The 24,337-nt window shown below is 37.0% G+C and overlaps 2 protein-coding genes across 2 annotated transcripts in view; one reads left to right on the forward strand and one right to left on the reverse strand.

Moving 5' to 3' along the window:
* Nucleotides 1-2,880: 2,880 nt before the first annotated feature.
* Nucleotides 2,881-3,405, reverse strand: LOC309847711 (keratin-associated protein 13-1-like; the record flags this gene model as incomplete). The annotated part of the gene is made up of 1 exon (XM_082698416.1): nucleotides 2,881-3,405. One exon carries the CDS (start codon nucleotides 3,403-3,405, stop codon nucleotides 2,881-2,883), a length of 525 nt encoding a protein of 174 aa, XP_082554542.1.
* Nucleotides 3,406-9,880: 6,475 nt separating this feature from the next.
* The window catches only part of LOC309847715 (uncharacterized protein), a gene marked incomplete at both ends in the record, with an annotated part of 60,089 nt that continues 45,632 nt past the window's right edge, over nucleotides 9,881-24,337 (forward strand). The window contains one exon of the mRNA XM_082698428.1: nucleotides 9,881-10,373. Within this exon, the coding sequence (XP_082554554.1) occupies nucleotides 9,881-10,373 (493 nt within the window). The remainder of the gene's footprint in view (nucleotides 10,374-24,337) is intronic.

A 24,337-nucleotide genomic window follows, 5' to 3' on the forward strand; every position in this document is an offset into this window, starting at 1 on the left:
GTTTCATTGATTCTTCTCGTACCCACTTAAGCCCCTATGTTGCATCACCACTTCCTCATATCAGGGAGATCATATGATAGTTGTCTTTCTCTGCTTTTCTTTACCTCATAAATCACATCTGTTGTATTATTATCCTTGTGCCTTTGTATTGCTGGTTTTTAGGCTGTTAGTATACTGTTTTATATAACAAAGCACACACAAGAGATTTTCTTCTCTTTCTTGATTGGGCTACTACTCTGCCATGCTAGATTCTAAATCTTCCCTTCCCCACCCCCCAAACACACCTATGGTACTTCTGTGCAAACAGTACTCCTTTTCTCTACTCAAGGATTTTCCCATGATTTTACTCAGATTACTTCCACTCCTTCAACCCGACACACCACGATGGGACTGCCATTTACAGTTCTTGGGAGATATGGCAAGATTTTGGCAATTCTATAGTTCCTCTTTTTTTAATTTTCATAGAAAAGCTTCTAGGAACAGCAGTGTTAATGTTGGGGAACTTGAAAAAAAAATTAAGAAATCTGGCAAGTTACATAACAATCATCTTAATCTTTTATTTATTTTCTTTTTCAATTAAAAAAAAGATTTTATTTATTTGACACACACAGAGAGACATAAACAGAGAGTAGTAGAAGGAGAGGAAGAAGCAGACATCCCCTGAGCAGGGAACCCAATGCTCTATCCCGGGACTCTGAGATCATGACCTGAGCTGGAGGCAGATGTTAATGACTGAGCCACCCAGGCACCCCATTTTTAAAAGTTTAAACAAGAAGTTGATCATCTCTAATTGCTGGTATTGAACTTGAATATACCAAGTGAGGTGTGAGAATGCTTTTTTTCTTAAGTTATTTTTGTTCATGGTGTTAGTATTAAAGAAAGTAACATTGTGATGTGACACTAATAATAATAATTAAAGTGAGGAATATAGGATTTGTCACAGCACTCAGGATTTCCAGGGATCTTTTCCTGAGAGGTAGTCATATATTTTTCTCTCAGTCTTTTATTAAGTATTATGGTTAATACAAATATTTTCAAATAAAATTAGCTCACCCTTTCTTCACGCATTTCTCCTAAATGCTAAATTTGTTTTCATTTCTACTCTTTATTCTGGGTACTCTTCATGACGCTAATGAAACAAGATCCCATAGGAGTTGAAGCCTATTCATATGAAGGAATTTCTGTAGTACTGGGGGTACTCAGCTACTCTTTGGTTAAACAAAGAATTGCATATTGAAACAAAACAAAACAGAAAGAACAATAAAAGGTATATTCAAGAGGTCAGATTCTACAAGATCTTTGATTTATAAACTTTGGCAAGCTTCTAATCCTTTTGAGTTTTTATTCCCTTATGTCTGGAAAGGTCTATAGGACACAATGTTTATCTTTCTCACAGGGATGTTTGGGTATTAAATGGAAGTGGTATATCTGATACCTGTTGTGCTCTCCTTTATACCCTTATTCTCTCTGCAGATGCCCGGCACAGCTATAGTGAACAATTTCATCCAGACTCCAACTCTCTTTGCACAGAGTTTCTCCACACAAACACAGCATTTCCTTCACTTCTCTCCCTGAGCTTCTCTGAGATCACAGCCAGGAAAACAAATGGAACCCAGGTGAATCCTCCTTTGTATACTGAATGTTCCAGGAAATTAACATACATCTGGCTACAACACTGAACCAATGAGAGGTGGAGCTGATGGATAAATGCTTCTGCCTGTTGATCAGATCCTGGAGTAAATAATTCCGAGAGTCATTCTAGAAGTCCCTAAAAAAGGCCAAGAAAGATTATGTTCCCATTGCCCACTGTAATATTAACTAAAAAATGTGTCCCTTTATGAGATTTTCCTCCCTGATTCTTTAACCTTCCATCATCTCCCATACCTGCTCCCTGGGATCCTTAAACCAAGGAAACCACTTGCACCCAAGTTCTTGATTTTAGCTCTATTTTGGGGAGACAGCGATTGAGGCTAATATTAATAAGCATAAATGTTTGTTCAACACTGCTCAGGTGTGTTGCTCTTAGCTTGAAAGGCTGAACCTTGGAGAAGCATCAGGAGGTTATTCACATTTCCTTAACCTTTCTTAGGTAGGTACTCCCTACCTAAGATTTTGAAACTCATATACGTTTATACATAAGGGTCAGGAACACACCGCTTGTGGTAGGCAGGGATAGTGGCGCTTAGACTAACCAACAAAGAGCATACATACCATCTATCCTGGGAGCTAAGGCTCATCTTTTCTCTGCTGAAAATCCACTCAGATGCTAGACTCTGAAGTACGTGTCTATTGATGTATAACTTTACCTTATAAATTATATCATATTCTTGTTGTCTGCATTTCTAGTTTATGTACCAATTTGTTTTCCTTCATCAGCAAAATTCATGACCTTTATTCTCAGCTGTGTCACTGACGTTGAGACATGCAAAATATGGACCTTCAGGAAATGAATATTCCCCAACAGGAAACATAAAGAATGTCAACAGATATTTCTTCAAATCTATCATATTGTGTGTCCAAACCCAGTCCCAGAGTTGTATTGACCTTTACAAAAATCTCCCAAATCCATGAAGCACAAAACTACAGGCAAATAATAATAATAATAAAAAGAAGATCAACAATATATTTGAGTGCCAGCTTACGAAAATTTATTAGATTAAAATGTTAATTTTTAGTTACTTTTCAATGAAAATCCAATAGCATATATTCCATTAATTGTACAGAATTTAGTTCATTTGAGATTATTCATTAAGTTCAGTTGTCCAAAGTTCAGTGCTACAGGAAACTTATGATTTAGGAATAGAATAATAGTAGTAAATGGTGGAGTTGAAAATGATGGCAGTATAAGTAGAGACTTTGATTTCAATCGCATCTGGACCCTCAAAAAGTTGCTCTATAAAATCCAGATCCACAGAGTGGCCTGTAACACAATGACTGGTAGCTCCTAGAGGTGAAGTAGGTTGGGTGGCAGAATCTGGATCCATAGCCCAGAGAAGGGAAGCCACAGATTCTAAAACCCAGGGGTCTAAAGCCCTGGGATCCACAACCCAGTGAGTAGCAGCTTCTGGATCCATAGCCCAGGGAACGGTAGCTGCTGGACCCAATGCCCACAGACCCGGGGTAAGCAGTCCAGCAGGGACTACAGAGCGAGGAGGTCCTCGGGCGGTAGCAGAATGTCTGGCAAGGTCTGGACACCACGCAGGATGTCTGGCATCTGGTGGGCTCATAGCAGGTCTCCTGACAGCCACTGGAGAGGGAGGAGCCCAGCTGGCAGGTGCTAGGAGAGCAGAGGTCAGTGCGGTAGACCAGGTTGCTGGGGTAAGAGCCACAGGAGGATCCTGGGTAGCGCAGGTAGCCTCCAAGGGAGCGGGAGGAGAAGGTTCCAGAGCAGCAGCTGTAGGACATGTTGGCAGGAGATGTGGATTCAGCTGAGTGATTGTGAGGAGATTCTGTGTTTGAATTTCATCTCTGGACTGGGGTGTTTATATACTCTCAGCCACAGGTGTGGCACACTACAGAATCATGGTTCCTATGTTAGATCTGCTCTTTTGCATATGTGTAACTCAATAATATCCTTTGTAATTGCAGTTGAATAGTTTTCTACATTTGGATTTATGGGTGCTATAATTTTGGTGTTACAGTCAAAGCCAATGAACTGCTCCTATGTCAGAAATGCCGTGACTGTTTGACATTAATGTTCATCCCATCATGATGAGGAAACACCACAGCCAGGAGAGCTTTTCCTTGGGCTTATGTTATCTGCAATGGCGTCCTGTGTATCAACATCTTTCCGCCTGGATGGAGACTTCCTGGAATGATCCAACTTGTCACCATACTCTACAAGCTCCAAAATTATGTGCTGGTAATTTGTTATGGCTGCAATAGAGAAAGAATGCATCAAGTAGTGGTTACCCAGTGTGTCTCTTATCCAGTGAAGAGAGAACAAAAATAGATAAAGAGAGAGATAGCTAGACACTGACAAACACATGGCCACGTATCTAAAGAAAAGGTGACAACACAAGGGCTCAGCTAAAGCAATCCCAAAGAAGGTCAATGTAGACCCATTTCTAGGCAGTCAAGAGGAAAACACTAGTGTGCTGACGGCAGGGGATAGCTGAAAGAGAATAGCAGAAACAGAGTTTTTAGCCTTTTTTCTGGTGTAATCCTAAATGATGATCTGTTCTATCCCAATGTTTTTAGAATTAGAACCTTTCAAATTTAGTATTGTTTTTTAAAGATTTTATTTGTTTATTTGACAGAGAGAGACAGAGAGGTCACAAGTAGGCAGAGAGGCAGGCAGAGAGAGAGGGAGAAGCAGGCTCCCTGTCAAGGAGAGAGCCCGATGTGGGGCTTGATCCCAGGACCCTGGGATCATGACCTGGGCCGAAGGCAGAGGCTTAACCCACTGAGCCACCCAGGCGCCCCCTCAAATTTAGTATTTTTATGAGGAGTGATGTATTATCCATTTTATCATCTACATTTATAAATATCCAGGGCTTCTAACATTTTAGAAAGTTTTAGTTTTTCACTACTCGGGTTTCGAATGATTTTCTGGCAATTCCACAACCTGGTACCACCCTTCATTTTCCTACATAAATGTTTCTTTTCCAGGTCTCTTTTCCTCTGGGGGTACATGAATCTGTTTCTCTTTCTCTCCTTTTTCTCTATCTGTCCCCCTACCATTTTTCATTCTTGTTTTTTTCTGTGTTTAAATTTGGTTTTCTCCATTTTTCTTGTCTCCTCCTCCTCCTCCTCCTCCTTCTTCTTCTTTGCCATTGCTTAACTACAGATTCCATTTTTTTAAAATGTTGATAATTTATCATATTCTTACAGTGTAACCGGCTGCTTTCTAAGTTCAATGTTAAAATAAAATCAGTGAAAAAACAAATAAAATAAGGGTGCCAGTGTTGCTCAGTCGGTTAAGCACCTGACTCTTGGTTTGGGCTTAGATCATGATCTCAGGGTCATGGGATCAAGCCCCATGTCAAGCTTCACCCTAGGTATGGTGGCTGCTTAAGATTTTCTCTCTCTCTCTCCCCTTTGCACCACCCGCTCTCTCTAAAAGTTAACTAATTATTTGATTAAAATCAGCTAAATAATATTCTAGGCCTGGGAGAATGTACTATTATGGTTGATGGCAAAATTTTATTTTACCAATAAAACCATAATAAACTCACAACAATAATGTTAAAAGTATTGAATTCTTTCAATAAAATTTATAGCAGTTTTAAAAGAAACATTGTAGACTCTCTAGAAGGAAGAGAACTGAGAAAAGATGTAAATGAACCCAATTCAAATACCTACTTTGTGAGTCCTTGATTTTCTGTTCATCAAAATCAGAATTTCTCCTTGCTTTTTGCCTGGCTCAGCAAGTAGGTAAAGGGTCCTATTGATACAATACTGTGGTTGTTATGATTTCCCCAAGTTTTCTGTTTTCAAACACAATTCCTTAAAATAAATTTGGTCAGAGAGTACAAGATTTCAGTCATGTAGGATGAATAAATTCTGGGGTTCCAATATATAATATGGTAGTTGCAGTTAGTAAAACTACTAATACCACTTTTATATACTTAAAATTTGCTAAGAAAGGTGTTCTTAAGTATTTTAACCACCCATGCAAAAATTATAACCATGTGAAATGGTGAATATTTTATTAGTTTGATTTTGATAATCATTTCATGATGTAGACTTATGTCTAAACATCACATTGTATACCTTAAATACATATAAGCTGTCATTTATACTTTAATAAAGCTGGAAAAAACAAAATAATATTGAAGGTAAAACTTACGGGTTAAAAGAGGAGCATAGGTTTATGAGGTAAACCATGAAGTTTAGTGAATTTGTTTTCAATTACCGTAGGTGCCTCGTATAGGATCATTCTCTGACAAGAGGTATTTTTCTCTTCTCTTTACCTCTAAATTTCTGAAGCTTCATCCGCATTAAGTTAGTATTAATTTCAAAAAGATTTGTTAATTCCCCACCTGTAGACTAATTCATTAACCTTAGACCCAGTGAAATTATTGTTTGTTCTATATAGCATATAGCTCCACCATTTTTTGAACTGATTTATTTCTCAACAACTAAAATTGAGGTATTTCACATAGAATTAATCACTCTGGGCTGTGCACCCAGTGACATCTAGTGTTTTTTTTTTTTTTTCTTTAAGATTTTATTTATTTATTTGACAGACAGAGATCACAAATAGGCAGAGAGGCAGACAGAGAGCGGTGGGGGGAGCAGGTCACCACCGAGCAGAGAGCCCAATTTGGTGCTCTATCCTAGGACCCTGGGATCATGACCTGAGCTGAAGGCAGAAGTTTTAACCCATTGAGCCACCCAGGTGCCTGAAATCTAATCTTGTTATTGCAAAGTCCCATCACTAGGCTATGAACAAAATTGTTTTGATATTTGAGTCATGTTTCCAACAGAATCTCATCCACAGTTGAAAGTCGCAACTTTGGGCACCCACCTGCTGCTGTTCTTCAAATTGCATAACAGGCTGGAGATCTTTCTTTTACTAATTATCTAGGTTAGACATCCAATAAGCAAAAGCTAATACTTTTAAGTTAAAGATTCTAATACTATGTATTATTATTTATAGTGACAAAACGTGTTATTATCCAACATAGATTAAAGACTTTTGAATTCTGTATTCTTGAAAATATATTTGTTGTACAAAGATATCATGGCTGCTTTTCTTAAATGCACTACATGAAATATTAAAGTACATTTCTCTCTGTAATATATTCTTGGTATTTCTCCCTAGGGATCATTTCATTTAAATTTTATAAGGTGGAGAAACACTGAAGATTTCTCAATAAACATATCAGTGAGGTATCCGAGTATGTATCTTTTTTTCCTATAAATTATCCAGAAACAATGGTTATGAACATGAGTTCAAATGGACCTTATTTATTTTGGAGGGGATACCAGTAATTACATGCAGGGGAATGGGGAAATATGGCAGACAATGGAAGGAAGGCAATGCAGGGTGCATTACTAAGCCAGGCACCACTGCAAACAACTGAAACCCAATCCTAATGGAGAATTTCCCACACAGGGTGCAGCAAGCCCTTGTGGAATGAAAAAGTCCTTGGGCAGAATTTTATAGATACTCTCCAGTAATCAGTACACTTCGGAGTTTACGGATGATTACCCAGGGATGTAGGCTGGGTGTGACAGCTTCTGTTGGGAATGAGGTATTACTAGAAAAGCAGAGATACAATAAATAGGGAAAGGAATAAGATAAGATTTGGAAGTATAAATGGGAAAAGAAAAGCAGAAAGTTGTGAAGTCACATAGTGAATTCAGGTCATATTGTGACGCAATGTAAAGCAGATAAGGTATGGAATAGGAGACAGGTTTGGAAAGAAAGGCTGAAGACCCACAACTGTGGCATTTGAGTTTCCTGAAATTTGGAAGGTGTCATCTATTACCAGTGAAACCACTACAACAGGACTTTTCAATGGCTACCTTCACTGTGGCTCCTCACTTAATTTGAATCATTCCCTTGTATTTTTTATTTTTTATTTATTTTTATTTTTTTATTTTTCATTCCCTTGTATTTTTAAAACAAGTACATCTTTCAAAATTATGTAAAACTAACAAGTTAACATTACTTAAAACAGTGAACCCTTCTGCACAGTGAGAATAGAAACTCCAGTGAAAATACATCATCATCATCACCTCTGTTTGGAGACTTCAGAGAAATACCGAAGTATTTCAGAGTCCCGAAGGTACTATATGGGCCAGAATTTAAGTCAAAAGAAATAAGCTTCCATCTGGAGTTGCTATTCTCTTAAAATTACATGTTGATTTTTAAAGTAGTGACCGAGAGGCTAAGAGAATTCCATAAACTCAGTGGGCTTAAGAAATAAAATTGGAATTCAGCAACTATCAGAGTTGAGATCATGGCAAATATCCCAGATCTTAGAGAGCCAATTCCTAGAAGTAAAATTGAAGTGCTAATAAGCAGCTTTTCATAAGGACTGAAGCCCAGTTTTGAATTATCTCAATCCTTGATTGGATTAAAGTGATCTAGGATGCTGGTGACCTTATTTTAGCAGCCTGCCTGAAACATAAGTAAATTCTTTCTGGAGGAAAGTAAATCATTCTAAGATGTATGTGTGTGTGTGTTTCATATATATTTCTACTACTCTCAAAATATAGTAGGAATATGAGAAAAAAAAAAGATTGAAACAAAAGAGAACACCAGAAAATAGAATCTGAAATACATGGTCCATGTGCCAAAATCAGGCCTTAAAATACCTTTGTGAAGAATTTAACCTATTAGGAAATAGGAAGATATTATCAAGGAATAATTATATTTAAAGAAATGAAGATATGTTTGAGAACTTTGACAGAAAACTGAAAGCAATGTAACAGAACCTCATCGAAATTTTGGAAATTAACAATATACTAACTGATCCATAAAATTTAATTGATCTACTTTTTTCAGGAGATGAAACAGAGCTGAACAGACAATTAATGAATTGGGGGATGGAATAGGAAGAAATTCCCAAAATTAAGCATAAAGAGATTAAAAGAATGATAACAAAGAAAAGAGTATAAAAGGCATATGTAACATTATTTAATAGTGTATTTTGCTTATAGTTAGAATTTCAGAAAAGGGGAGATGAGAATGAGATAGAAACAACATTTGAAGAGACTATGGTTAAAAATTTACCCAAATTGATGAAAGGCATGAGTAGAGTTGGTTTGACACCAAGATGGAATGAAAGGCACAAGGATTTACCCAGGAAATGTCTGTGAGAGAAGAGTTGGAGGAGAGGGTGAAGAAGGCTAGGAGAGCTGTTAGATTGGGTAAAATAATCTGACCACAGTGCCTGAGGCAGCCACACAGACTAGTCCTAACTCCCTGGGGCCATTGGTGAATCCTCAGTCATTGGCTATCAGAGAAGTTCCAGGTGTCCCAGTTGGCTATCAGAGAAGTTTCATGTGTCCCAGGACAGAATTTATCTAATGTCTCTGCCGCACATGGCGTCCTTGGTCAACTCAACCTCCTCCAGTTGAAGATCTGAGAAGGGAAGTCTCAGAGTTGATATGCATATGGAGAGAATCTGTTAAGATTACAGGCCTCATATCAAACACACTGAACCTAAAACCCAATTATTTCCTTCCCTCCTTTCTATATTGTTTAGCTTTTTGGTTCTCTTCCTAAGGCCCCTGATTGATCTCTACTTGTGACTCTGTCTTGGTTCTGTCCTTCACTGTAAGCACGTCTCCAAATAAATGTCCAGGTTACTCTCTGGCTTTAACCATCAATGATATGTATCAGCTGACATTTTTGCCCCTTTCCATTGCATCTGGGACATACTATGTAATAGAATGTGGATATAGTTGGACAATAATTTTGGAAAATGAGAAAACATGGTGACAGGTAAGGTCAGTATTTAGTCTGTTCCTACTAAAGCCAAAATCGTACATCTGATCAATTGACAAAGCAGAAAAATAGTTATATTTCATTTCTTGCCATTTGAGAAAAGTATGTGCCCCATTATTGCTAGGAATAAAACACATGAAAGTTATGGCAAGAGGAAAGGAAGGGCTTTCCTGGCTGAGATGAACATTAATGTCAAACAGTCACAGCATTTTTTACATAGGAGCTGTTCACTAGCTTTGGCTGTAACACCAAAGTTATAGTACCCATAAATACAAGATATGGAAACTCTTTAGCCGTAATTACAGAGATTACTGAGTTACACATATGCAAATGAGGGTGTACAAATGTGTAAAGAATGACCATGCAGGTTACCACACCTGTGGCTGAGAGTATATAAACACCCCAGTCCAGAGATGAAATTCAAACACAGAATCTCCTCAGCGTCACTCAGCTGAACCCACATCTCCTGCCAACATGTCCTACAGCTGCTGCTCTGGAACCTTCTCCTCCCGCTCCCTTGGAGGCTACCTGCGCTACCCAGGATCCTCCTGTGGCTCTTACCCCAGCAACCTGGTCTACCGCACTGACCTCTGCTCTCCTAGCACCTGCCAGCTGGGCTCCTCCCCCTCCAGTGGCTGTCAGGAGACCTGCTATGAGCCCACCAGATGCCAGACATCCTGCGTGGTGTCCAGACCTTGCCAGACATTCTGCTACCGCCCGAGGACCTCCTCGCTCTGTAGTCCCTGCTGGACTGCTTACCCCGGGTCTGTGGGCATTGGGTCCAGCAGCTACCGTTCCCTGGGCTATGGATCCAGAAGCTGCTACTCACTGGGTTGTGGATCCCAGGGCTTCAGACCCCTGGGATTTAGAGTCTATGCCTTCCCTTCCTTGAGCTATGGATACAGTTTCTGTCACCCAACTTATTTTCCTTCTAAGAGTCTCCATTCATCTTGTTACTGGCCAGACTGTAGATCACGCTTCTATTGATTAGCATGTTGAAGAGCGAAATCCATTTGGGAAATGCATATTCTGTCCTGAGATTACCTACTGTCTTAATTTCTTCCATTAAAATGTATCTAATATTCCCTAATCACCAGTAGCTTTGGCTAGTAACTTTACCTCACCAGCCCTCAAAACTGGCTGATAGAGCTCTGTTAAACTATGATTAATGAGTAATTCAAATTGTATTGTTGATAGAAGTTATGGTTTGCATTGCATTTCTCCCCAAAATAGATGGAAAATCAAATTATTTTATTTTAATAAAATCTTTATTCTGCTACCCAAAAATGTTGTTAATATTTTTATTTATTAGTAGTGTGTCAACTAGGATTTGTGTTATCAACGCTTTTGTTAATGGGCTTTGGAAAGCTCAGGTTTTAACAGCCATGCACTAATTTTTGTTGGGTTTGAGTATTTCCTCCTATTTAAGCACTTCCTTGGATGCCTACATTTTCGAGGAATAGCCTTTTTCTCAATGACATCCCAGGGGTTTGAGCATCTTATTCACACAATGAATATAAACTATGCATACGAAGACGTAATAAAGACATTATGGATCAGAGCAATTTGAGGAGTGTAAGAACAAAGTTTAGACTTACATGCTGAGGTCTATACATGCAGGTTATTCAAATGGAAGACTGGTGTGGGGGTGTAATATTTTAGAGAAAGAACACCTATGAGCTTTAGCTAATCAAAGTGAAAGGATGCCACATACTTATTTTAATTGACTAAATCCCTGTACTCCAATTACTATTCTCAATCCATTTGTGTAAGAACAACTTAGATGGGAACAAACTTAGCTGGGAAGGAACTAGACTCAGCAGGTATAAAGTTGCACCTGTGTTCTTTGCCAACATATACACCGAATCTAACTAAATGAGAATCTTTTCTAAAAGAGAAACTTTAAATATCACTGAAAATTATTGTTTCTGCTGTATATTTAAATAAAATTGGGTATCCTTTATTTACACCATTCTTCTCTTCTACACTGGAGTGTTATAAATGCAAGGTGCTAACATGTAACATAGAAACTAACCATATAGTAGATGATAGAGATACCATAACATACTAACGTAGCATGATAATAACCAGAGACATGATATTCATATAGAACAACTAGTGTTTAAATATTTTCCCCTAGTCTTTATTTTATAAGATCCTCAAACATCCCTGAAATTAGGAAATGGAATGCAGAGTACTTGAAACTTGGATACAACCCAGTCTGCCAAGTTTATCCCAGTATATCTCACCAAGTTTTCTTGATTTCCTCCTTAACTACTGACATAGTAATATATGAAATATAAAAGGAGTGAGAGGGGCCATTAATTAAATCTACTTACTCCACAGAGGGGGAAAGTGAAAGCTAGAGAGCCAGATGGAGTTTTACAGGATTACACAGCAAGTTATTAGTAGAATTATTAGGAGAGTTGCTTTATCCTATGCATTCTCTCCAATTCTCTCTCCCCTCATATGTTCCCTCTCTTCCTCATCTTTCGTTCCCTCTTCCTCCTCCTCCACTATGTTGAGAAAAAAGTCATGACACATAGCTAAAGGAAAACATAAAGGAATAATGGAAGGAGATTTGGGGAAAATTTCATTAGCCATTGTGCTATAAAATTTAAAATAGTCAACACTTCTGTAAACAGTCCTGCTCATGAATTTTAATGATCCCAGTTGGTCTCGTGCCCATTATCCTCAACCAAGGGAAAGAGTCCAATTTCGTACCCCAAAACATAAGCAATGGCAGAGTAGTCATGAAGAGCAGCTGGAGCTTTTTGGCTAACCCGAAGCCACGTCTGTTAATGTCTCCAGATTTTACATGTCGGAATGGAAAATTTTCTGGCTTTCAGAAATATATTAGTGTCTTAGCTTTCCTGTTATTGATAAAACAAATTACATAAAAATCAGTGGTTTAAACAATACAAATTTATTATCTTACAGTTCTGTAGGTCAAAAGTCAGATATAGTCTCATTGGGCTAAAATCAACATGCTGACAGTGCTATATTCCTTTCCAGAGGCTCTAGTAGGGAAATCTACTTTCTTGCCTTCTTTAGCTTCTGGAGGCCAGCTGCATTTCTTAGCCCACACTCCCCTTCTTCTGCCTTCAGAGCCAGCAATGATGGGTCAAGTCGATCTTGCTCTATATCACTCTGACCACAACCCTTATGCCTCTTTTTAAGGATGCTTAAGATTATGTTGTGTCCACCTGCTAATCTCCCTACTTTATTTTATTTTTTTAAAAGATTTTATTTATTTATTTGACAGAAAGAGATGACAAGTAGGCAGAGAGGTAGGCAGAGAGAGAGCGGGAGAATCAGCCTCCCCGCAGAGCAGAGAGCCCGATGTGGGGTTTGACCCCAGGACCCCGGGATCATGACCCGAGCTGAAGGCAGAGGCTTTAACCAACTGAGCCACCCAGGTGCCCCAATCTTCCTATTTTAAGGTCAACTGATTAGCCCCTTTAATTCCATCTGCTACTTTAATAACCCTTTTTACATAAAGTAACATATTCATAAATTCTGAGGTTTAAGATATGCCTATGTTGGAGAGATCATTATTCTGCCTACCAACACTAGTGAACAAGCCAATTTACTAGAAAACAACAACAAAAACCCAACCAAACCAAAAAACGAAACAAACCAAAACACCTCAAAGACTGATTGACTGATTGACAAAACACCTCAAAAAAAAACAAAAAACGTGGTGAAATGCTCATGAACAGAGAGAGCAAAATTCAATGGTGAGAACAACAAACTTGCAATACCAGGGCTACATATGAAGTTACAGTATCTCATTTCATGTTGGTAGCCAGGAGAAGAAAACTCTAATATTTTACAAGAAATGTGACTCCTGAGCTGATGTCTTGCCATGCTTATTCAAGAAACTGCCCCTTCATCTATTCCATGTCTATGGTGCATACTAAATTTCCCAGAGTATAGAATTTCTTCTTTCTATATTTTAGTACAGTTAATTGTGATCTTCCAGTTTTCACCAAATTAACTCCACTCCACACAATGAACAAAAGCCCCGCTAGTACTTGTTTGGCTTCTTCCTGCTGCATTGTTTGACAGATGCCTAACACCTTGGATTTTGAACCTCAGGGTTTAGGTCCCACGCTTCTGCCACCCCACAACTATAATTCCAGAAGCTGCTGATTCTCTGTCTGCCAACTGGTTCCCAATTCTGACTTCTAAGAATAAGTGTGACCAGTTTCCCGGGAAATATGTCAATGAATCATTCCTAGGCACTTGATCTCAACAATTTCTATTTATTATTGTCTATATTATTAGTGATTACAGATACTATCCTCCCCAACTTCCTGCCCTCATGTTTGTTTGTTTGTTTCTCATTAGTTATGGGTCAGAACACATTGTCGTATATTTTTTTAAGATTTTATTCATTTATTTGACAGACAGATAGACAGACAGAGATCACAAGTAGGCAGAGAGACAGGCAGAGAGAGAGGAGGAAGCAGACTCCTCGCAGAGCAGAGAGCCAAATGCGGGACTCAATCCCAGGACCCTGAGATCATGACCTGAGCTAAAGGCAGAGGCTTAACCCACTGAGCCACGCAGGCATCCCTTATTATCAAATATTTTGTTAGTACCATCAGTTTTCACATTTTCACTGAGCCTTTAACATGAGCCAGAATCCATGGAATGGAAATGTGTTATTGAATGTATTCTTAAAAATAAGATTATATTTGTGTATTACTGCAAAATTTAAAATCTATTAAGGAAATGCTCTAACCAGTCTGAAAATCAAAGATAGAAAACAAGCACTAACTAAATAATTATTTAATTACAGTAATATTGAGCTATTAATGAGTTTTTGATACTAAAATAACATCAAGAGAAACTCACCAAGTCTTAGAAGTCAAGAAAAATTTCCCAGAGGAATAGCATTTGCAATAGGTTGGAAGAATAAGTAGAGAGGATGGATAGGTAGGGTTTGGAGAAGTATTTTTAGGACCCAAGTCTTGAGATGTGCATCATAAAACTGAAAGGCATTTTGTCTTTTCAGTGAGAGAAAATGAAAAAAATTACTTGAAATTAGGTCAGAAATATTTGAGGGCCATTTTTTTTTAGGTTTTCAGTGGTTTGGTTTAGGATTGGATTTTCTTCAGAAAGCAATGAAAGCCACTGAATGATTTTAGGCAGAGTTATAAAATTGTCTGATTTGTTAGTTTTTTGAAATAATCTTTGTTATCCAGTTAATATTAACACAAAATGAAATGAACAGATTTTAAGGGTAAAGTTCGATGTTTTTGACAAATATATACACCTATGTTGCAACTACCCGATCATATATAGACCATTTTTCCTCCTCAGATAGTACTCTCATGCTTCTTTTAAATCAATCTCTGCCAGCTCAAGCCAACTACTGTAATGATTTCTATCATCATAAAATGATTTTGCCTCTAAAATTTCATAAAAATTAGACCATACAGTATGTTCTTAGGTGTATCCCACTTTTCTCATTTAACATAATGTTCTTGAGATTCCCCATGGTGCTTATGTTTTACTCATTTTATTTTTGTGCAATGGTCCCTTGTGGGAATAGATGATGATGTGTTTATTCCTTCACCTGTGGATGGATATTGAGTTGTTTCAAGATTAAAGGAAACTTTTCTTAATCAATAAATCTGCAATTGAACATCAATTCTTCCAGTCTTTTTGTGGACATATGTTGTTAGTGTTTTTGTGTTTGTTTATTTTTTGAAATTCAAATGGAATTTCTGGGTCATAGAGTGAGTATAAGTTTAACTTCATAGAAATTTCTGAAATTTTCAATGTTGATTTTATCATTTTACTCTACCATCACTGATGCCCCGGATTTCTGGGAGCTCCACATTCTCATCAACGTTGGTATCTTCTTTCTTTTAACCATTTGCTGAATGAGAGTGGTATCTGGTTGTGATTTTAAGTTTCTTTTTTTGTGTGTGTGATTTTAAGTTTCACTTGCTTGGAGAAAAATGATTTTGAACAGCTTTTCTTGTGCTCATTGGTTATTCTCTTGACTTCTTTAAGGCAGTGTTTATTCACATTTTTCTATATATATATGTATATATACGTGTGTGTATATATATACATTACATATTATATATATACATTATATATACACATTCCATATTATATATACATTCCATATTTTATACACACACACACACACATATATATATATATATATACACACATTTTTTTGCTAATATGCTGGATTTCTTTACCTACTTTGGAAATAAGTCCACTGTTTGATTTATGTATTGTTAGTAATTTCATATTTGTCACTTGCCTCCTTATCTTCATGATGGCATTGGATAAACAAAAACTTTCATTTTGATGAAATCAAATTTATCAGTTATTTTCCTTTTGTTGTACTTTTTTGCCTCCCACTAGGTTGGAAAGATATTCTCTTATTTTTGTTCTAGATGCTTTAAAATTTCATCTTTTATATACAAGTTTGTGACATGTATCAACATACCTATTTTTTTAAGTTCTTTACATGCATCCATTAGTTCAAATGCCATGTGTTGAAAAGCTACATTTCCCCACTTGAGTTGTCTTGACATCTTTGTAAAAACAAACTTGTCAGTATACATAGGAGTCTATTCTAGAACTCTATACTGTTTCAAAAGTTAATTATCTATACTTATTTCAGTACCACAGTATCTTAATATACCTTTATATTAATGAGATTAATTAATTAATTAATGAGATTAATGAGATAATAAATGTCTTCCAACTTTGCTTCTGTTTCAAGATTATTCTTGCTGTCCTGCAAAATATAAATTTTAGAAGGACTTTTAAAATTTTTATAAAAATGCCAGTTTATAAAAATGACTACTGACATTTTTGTTCAGAATGTGTTAAATCTATAAATTATACATAATAAACATCTTTCAAACAAAGATGTCTATTTTCTTGGGTCTTATTTCTTTTTTTTTTTTTTTTTTTTTTTTAAGATTTATTTATTTATTTGACAGACAGAGATCACAAGTAGGCAGAGAGGCAGGCAGAGAGGGGTGGGGGGAAGCAGGCTCCCGGCTGAGCAGAGAGCCCGATGTGGGGCTTGATCCCAGGACCCTGGGATCATGACCTGAGCTGAAGGCAGAGGTTTTAACCCACTGAGCCACCCAGGTGCCCCTCTTGGGTCTTATTTCATTTCTTACTGTAATACCTTATAGTATTAAACTTGAAATCTTGATTCTTTAAATGTATCTCTTAGGTTATATGCATTGTTATTATAACATACTTTAGATTTGATTTTTCACATATTTTTGGTTATTATATAGAAATAAAATAGATTTTTTAATGTTAATTTTATAAATTCACTGGATTTTTTACATCGTTCTACCTGTGAGTATAGAATGCTTTCCTGCTCCCTTGCTCATACTTATACCTTTTATTTGTTTTTATTGCCTATTTCTCTGACTAAAACCTGTAGTGCAATGATGACTAGAAATGTGGGGAATGTTAATGTGGTTTGTGGTTTGTGCATACATATGAGTGTGTTGTGAGCTACCTTCTCCACTCATATTAACAGATTGCAGATTAACTTTTTAGTTTTAAGAGCCTGTTGTTTATAGTATCAAATTATATCCAACCAGGGAAATGGGGGAAAGTTGCCTGAATATTAATTGAGTTAATTTAGAGGACATTTGCAACAAAATCCTTGCGTTCTCCTCCCCAGTGCACCTGGGAATTCTGTTTTCAAACTTCCCTCACATCAGGAAATGGGAACTTTGCACATAGCAATTTATTAACTGAATTTTTTCTAATTCAAGATTGGCATACTCACTATACCACCCCCATTCCTATCACCTCGCTCTTTAAATTTCACTGTAATTCAGTTTAGCCCAATTTCAGAAGATTGAAAGATAACCTTTATTTGGTGAGGGAAGCACTATAAAGGAAATGACATTTAAAAATGAACCTAGGGGTGCCTGGGTGGGTCAGTGGGTTAAAGCCCCTGCCTTCAGCTAAGCTCATGATCCTAGGGTCCTGGAATCAAGCCCCATATTGAGCTCCCTGCTCAGTGGGCGCCTGCTTCCCCATCTCTCTCTCTCTGCCTGTCTCTCTGCCTACCTGTGATCTCTCTGTCAAATAAATAAATGAAACCTTTACAAAAAATTAAAAGTGAACCTAAAAGGTGGGACATTCTTAAATATGAAAGACATGAGAATTATGAGAAGAGAAAGGGGAAGTATAGGAAGATGACATGAAGTGACCAAAGCAGAGTGAGAAAATACATTTTATGCATTCAGGGAAGAATTGAAGTTCAGTTGGTTTATAGTAAAAGGAGGGTTTATGCAGAAATTGGGAAACAGATTTAAAAAAAAAGAGCAAGACAGGTTGTATACATGTGGATATGCTGACTACTGGACCTCATTATCACAAATTTTCTCATTCTCACTCAAATTAGTGGAATCATCTTCTAATCGGATGTCCTTGCTCCAACTTTTACCTTGATCAAGCTATATTTGCTCATTCTCCAGGTGCAGCTTGTAAATTACTTTCTCTGGGAAGCTTTGTTGACTTCTAAGACAGTTGAGATTTCATTGTTAAATGTACTTACATGTTGAGGATTTGCTTGTTTACAGCTTTAATCACTGCTGTAATTAAGTGATTATTTGGTTAACCTTGATAGAAAGTAAGCTCAAAGAAATAGGAACCACATTTTTAAATATTATTTTTTAATTTTCTCACTGTAAAGTAGGAGATGAATGAATGTATTCTCCTCAAAAGAAAATGTGATGGAATACTTGTGCATCATGCATTCCCTATGAGCAGAGCTGAATGAATATTATTTTGAGAAGTGACTAGTATCGACAAGATGTTTGACAACATACTACTGAGGCATGACTAATAAAAAATATGAAGGTCAAGGTTGAAGGGGAAAAAAGCTGTTATCTGTAATCACTAATGTGACACGAATAAATAAATAGGAATTGATGAAATCAGTTGCATAGAAATGACTCATGATGAGTTTCCTGGGAAACTGAAAACATCAATCCCTAGAAATCAGAACCGCAAGCTGGCTGGTAAAAAAGATGACTGGCAACTCCTGAAAATAGAGTTGCTTAGGCAGCAGGAGATTGGGAATGGAATTCCTGAGTTCAAAATTTACAGAGCCAGTGAGTGTAACAGAAGGGCAAGGAATACAGCAGTACAAAGTCAGAAGTCTGGTAGGGCCAGGGTCTATGGGAGATCTAGTAGGAATCTGATAGAGAGCAGGGCTGTGTAGGAAACAAGAAGCAGAATCACCGTTGCTAGAATTTTGAGGGAGCTTTACCCTGATCCTGGTAAACTCAGGACGTTGCAAAAGACTTGAAGGGTAGATGTTGACTGTTTCTAGAGCAGATGTTATATAGGATTGAGACAATTTCTTGAGATGTTTTAATGATAGTTTTTATGCTTTGATGCTGATATTCTTAAACAAGATATTGTGTCTATCTTAAGTATCAGTTGGGGTATTCCAAATTTACTGTCTTCAACACTGTAATTGGGAGTTGTGTGTATTTCATTATATCGTGGTATAATGACTATTGAATCCATCCTTGATTTGTCTATAAAAGGCTGTTTTCTTTTTTAATTAGAGTATGTCCTGGGGCCAGAAAACCACCTTTTAATCAGATAATGCTTTTAATCATCAGAGATAGCTCTGATTTAGCCAAAAAGTATTTTTCCATTTTAATGTTATTTTATGTATGTTCCAGATCTCTAAGATGACTGGCCCACACATGGAAATGTACATGAGGGATCATATGTGTTATTCTATTTTCCAAAATCATCGCAATTATAAACAAAATAAGATTAAGTTCATAGAGGAGTACTGAGCATTGCCATTTCTATTTCTGTCAGAGAAAGCCAAATGAAATTTTCTGTATTTTCTTTCATAATTTCAATCCTCTTAGATCTCCCAGTAACAATCTAGAAATCATGATAATTTTTCAAGCGATCTAGTGGTGATGATGATGAGTTTTTCAACACTTCTGCTCCACTTTCCTCAACGTGATGACTTTGAGTCTTGTGTTTGTTGCCTTATGGTCTTGAATGATCACGACACTGACCAAAAAAGATGAGCTGACTTGTGCCTCCCACCCCAACATTCTTAAGTTAGAGTCTTAACCCCCAACACCTCAGAATGTGACTCTATTTGGAGATGGGATCTTTAAAGATGTAACCAAGGAAAAATGAGGTTATATGGGTGGGCTCTAATCCTACATGGCTGGGGTCCTCAGAAGAGGAGATTAGAATCCAGACACTCAGGATGATAATGGAGAGCAGGAGAAGGAAATGGGATGACTGGAGGAGAGAGAAGATGAAATCACATGGCACAAATGAAATTTCATTAAAATGAAACTTAGGAACCAGAGGTCTATCCTTAGCTTTACCATTAACTCTCTGTGAGACCTAGAAACTAACTCTTCTAGGTCTCAAGATCCATGCCTATACAATAAATTAAGTTTAACTCGGTGATCTATACAGTCATTTATGTCTCTCATATTTAATGCATTCAGAAAGTGAGTGGGACACTTTCATTTCCTTGAAGAAAAGTCACTTTTGGAAAATCTATGATTCTCTTTGGGCTTCTATTTTCTCATATACTAAAAGAAACTTAGAGTTTAATGAGTGAATTCCACACTGGTATTCTTGTATGATGAAATAATGCATAGAAAATTTCTTTAAGTATTCCTGGGCTTTACACAAAGGTATCATTTTATTTTTATGTTTGGTTCATTTGAAATAAGCCTTATTTTTAGCAGCATGTCATTTCCTGAAATACTGTATTTATAAAAGATTAGAAAAGAACCATAAAATATTAAAGAAGATCTAATTTCATATAGAGATACAATTGAAACAGATCTATAGGCTGCTTTAGAAGCTCTTTTGGAAAGGCCCAAGATGGAACACATGCCTTTTGAACCTGGACCCCTCCCACCTAGCTTCAGTGATTACCTCCTTATAAACAGAGAAATGAAACAGGCTAGAAACTGTTTTTTTTTTTTTTTTGGAATGCAAAGTTTAGACATTTTCAACCAAAATGAGGTATATTTAATTCTAGCTACATAAATCTCATAGGCATTTTTCTGTCAATTTTACAAACGCATAGTAGTTTTCTATTTACTTTTATTTTTTTGGACCAAACCATATAAACTAACTTATTTCCTTGCTTTCTATATGCCTGGTATATGTGTCAACTTCTTCATTCCCTCATTCTGTCAGCACAGACACATGGTCTGTTGTTCACTGAGTGAATCCTACTCTCCTCTGCTCCTGAGACTCATCATCAGAGATATTTGTACCTTTAAACTATGAGCTTCCAGAAAATTACTTCTTTAAGAGAATTGAAACTCCAAAGATAGCCTGATGGTGGGTGTTAAGAAGGACACATATTGCATGGAACACTGGGTGTGCTGCATAAACAATGAATTTTAGAACACTGAAAAAATAAATAAAATGAAATAAAAATAAACAACAGATTTCCAGAGATTTCTCTGGAAGATTAAAAAAATAAAAAAGATATCTGTTAAGACCTTGCACACACAGGCTTTTAAAACCCATTCACATAAAAATATAATCTTTCATTTTAATTTCACAAATATGCAACAAACCAATAGTAGAAAATAAAGAAGTAACAAACTGCCACATTATTTTTGGATTAAGGAGCTTATTACAGGGGCACTTGGGCGGCTCAGTCAGTTAGGCATCTGCTTTCAGCTCAGATCATGATCCCAGGGTCCTGAGATCAAATCCTATATTGGGCTCTCTCCTCAGCAGGGAGTCTGCTTCTTCCTCTCCCTCTCCCTCTTCCCCCTGCATGTGTTCTTTCTCCTTCTACTGCTTTCTCTCTCAAATAAATAAATATAATCTTAAAAAAAAAAAAAAAGGAGATCAAAGCTTTGTAGTAAAATCAGGCAACATGATGCCCCCAGTTTTGTTTTTCTTTTTCAACATTTCCTTAGCAATTTGGGGTCTCCTTCTGATTCCATACAAATTTTAGATTGTTTGCTCCAGCTCTTTGAAAAATGCCTGTGGAATTTTGATCAGAATGGCATTGAAAGTATAATTGCTCTAGGAAGTATAGACATTTTAACAATGTTTATTCTTTCGATTCATGAGCATGGAATGGTCTTCCACCTTTTTCTGTCTTCTTCAGTTTCTTCCGTGAGTGTTTTGTAGTTCCTTGAGTACAGATCCTTTAGCTGAAGGCAGCGGCTTAACCCACTGAGCCACCCAGGCGCCCGAGTTTAAGGAATTATTTATGGATCTTGGATATCAGCCCTTTGTCTGTACTGTCATTTGCAGATATCTTCTCCCATTCCGTTGGGTTGCCTCTTTGTTTTGTTGACTGTTTCCTTTGCTGTGCAGAAGCTTTTGATCTGATAAAGTCCCAAAAGTTCATTTTCGCTTTTCTTTCCTTTGCCTTTGGAGACATATCTTGAAACAAGTTGCTGTGGCTGATATCAAGGAGGTTACTGCCTATGTCCTCCTCTAGGATTCTGATGGATTCCTGTCTCACGTTGAGGTCTTTTACTCATTTTGAGTTTATCTTTGTGTACGGTGTAAGAGAATGGTCAAGACATACAAATGGCTATCAGACACATGAAAAAATATTCATCATCACTAGCCATCAGGGAGATTCAAATTAAAATGACATTGAAATACCACATTACACCAGTTAGAATGGCCAAAATTAGCAAGACAGGAAACAACGTGTGTTGGAGAGGATGTGGAGAAAGGGGAACCCTCTTACACTGTTGGTGGGAATGCAAGTTGGTGCAGCCACTTTGGAGAACAGTGTGGAGATTTCTCAAGAAATTAAAAATAGTGCTTTCCTATGACCCTGCAGTTGCACTACTGGGTATTTATCCCAAAGATACAGATGTAGTGAAAAGAAGGGCCATCTGTATCCCAATGTTTATAGCAGCAATGGCCACGGTCGCCAAACTGTGGAAAGAGCCAAGATGCCCTTCAATGGATGAATTGGTAAGGAAGATGTGGTCCATATACACTATGGAGTATTATGCCTCCATCAGAATGGATGAATACCCAACTTCTGTATAAACATGGATGGGACTGGAAGAGATTCTGCTGAGTGAAATAAGTCAAGCAGAGACAGTCAATTATCATATGGTTTCACTAATTTGTGGAGCATAACAAATAATATGGAGGACATAGGGAAATGGAGAGGAGAAGGGAGTTGAGGGAAATTGGAAGGGGAGGTGAATCATGAGAGACTATGGACTCTGGAAAACAATCTGAGGGTTTTGAAGTGGTGGGAGGGTGGGAGGTTCGGGGAGCCAGGTGGTGGGTATTAAGGAGGGCATGGATTGCATGGAGCACTGACTGTGGTGCAAAAACAATAAATTCTGTTATGCTGAAAAGAAATTATATATATATATATATATATATATATATATATATATATATAAAATAATGATGCTACAACTCAGTAAAATTGTAGAGATGCTGCTGTTTAAAGGAAAAGTTTAAGTTTTAATCTACATATGAAAATGCAAGAAAACTTGAAATAAAATTTTTATTCTCTATATGAGGAAGCTTGGAAAAAGAATAGTTGAAAGCAAAAGTAATTTTAGGATAGGAAATTATAAAGATAAAAATATAAATACATGAAATAGAAATCAGACACAAAACAGAGAGAACCAACAAGTTCACAAACTTTGGATTTTGTGAAAATCAGTAAAATCAAATATTTCACTTTAAAAAAAGCACACAGGAAAATAGGTGACCAATAGCTTCAGAAAATTTACAGAATCATTTGGAAAAATATTTATTTCATATATTCCAATGCAGAACTCATTTTTCCTTTATTCTCTCCAGCAAGTATGGTATATGACTTTATCTTCCAAATACTTTTTCAAAATAGCCTTCATGACAAAATTAGAAGTTACTAACCACTAGATGAATAGCTGCAGAGCTAGTCTTAGGCAAAAGAGAAAAGTTAATAAACGTGTTTCAAAGAGTACCAAATCCTAATTCATATTCTCTGCACCTATCAGAGGGGCTTGTGACCTCATTCTCTTCCAGCTAATTCTCATCTCTGATTCTACGTGTGTGTAATGGTAAATGGTAAATGGTAAATGGGAGTTTCATTGAAGAAGACTTCCCATGCTCTCAGATCCTGGTCTGCCCAGCCCAAACTTGTATATTGGTCAGGACCGAACACTCTAGGCCTACAAGGCATAGTTTTTTTAAAAAAGAAAAAAAAAACACCTAAATTGTTTGTCAACATTATACAACTGGATGGTCTCAAAATATGGGTGTTGTTTACCATGGAAATACTGACTTGCATTTTTTGTTTGTGGGTCTGCATTCTTGAGATATCGATTTGGTTGTTTCTCATTTGGACGGTGACATCCAGAGATTTCAGTACTTACTTTTTCAAATGCACACGCTACTAGAAAGTTTTTTATCAAACCAGCCAGGGTCGAACTAATAATTTTGTAGATAATTTTTGAGGCTACACATTTTCTGAACATATATTTCTTTTTCTTTCTTTTTTGAAGGATATTTTGAACTGATATAAAATTCTAGGAGGCTGCATTTTTTTTTTCTTTTCTACTTTTTAAAAATATCATTCTGTTTTCTTTTTTTTAAAGACTCCATTCTTTTATTTGCCAGAGAGAGAGAAAGAGCAGCAGGCAGAGCAAGAAGCAGACTCCCCATTGAGCAGGGAGCCTGATGTGGGACTCAATCCCGGGACTCCAGGATCATGACTCCGGCTGAAAACAGAAGCCTAACTAACTGAGCCACACAGGCGTCCCTATCATTCTGTTTTCTTCTGGTCTTAAGAACATTAGCTGTATTTCTTATTACTGTTCCCCATATGTAATGCCTCTTTTTTCCTCTAGTTACTTTAAGATTTTCTTTTTATCTTTGCTTTTAATCAATTCACTACAATGCGCC

The sequence above is a fragment of the Mustela nivalis genome (assembly GCF_964662115.1).
Source record: "Mustela nivalis genome assembly, chromosome: 1".
Classification (NCBI taxonomy): domain Eukaryota; kingdom Metazoa; phylum Chordata; class Mammalia; order Carnivora; family Mustelidae; genus Mustela; species Mustela nivalis.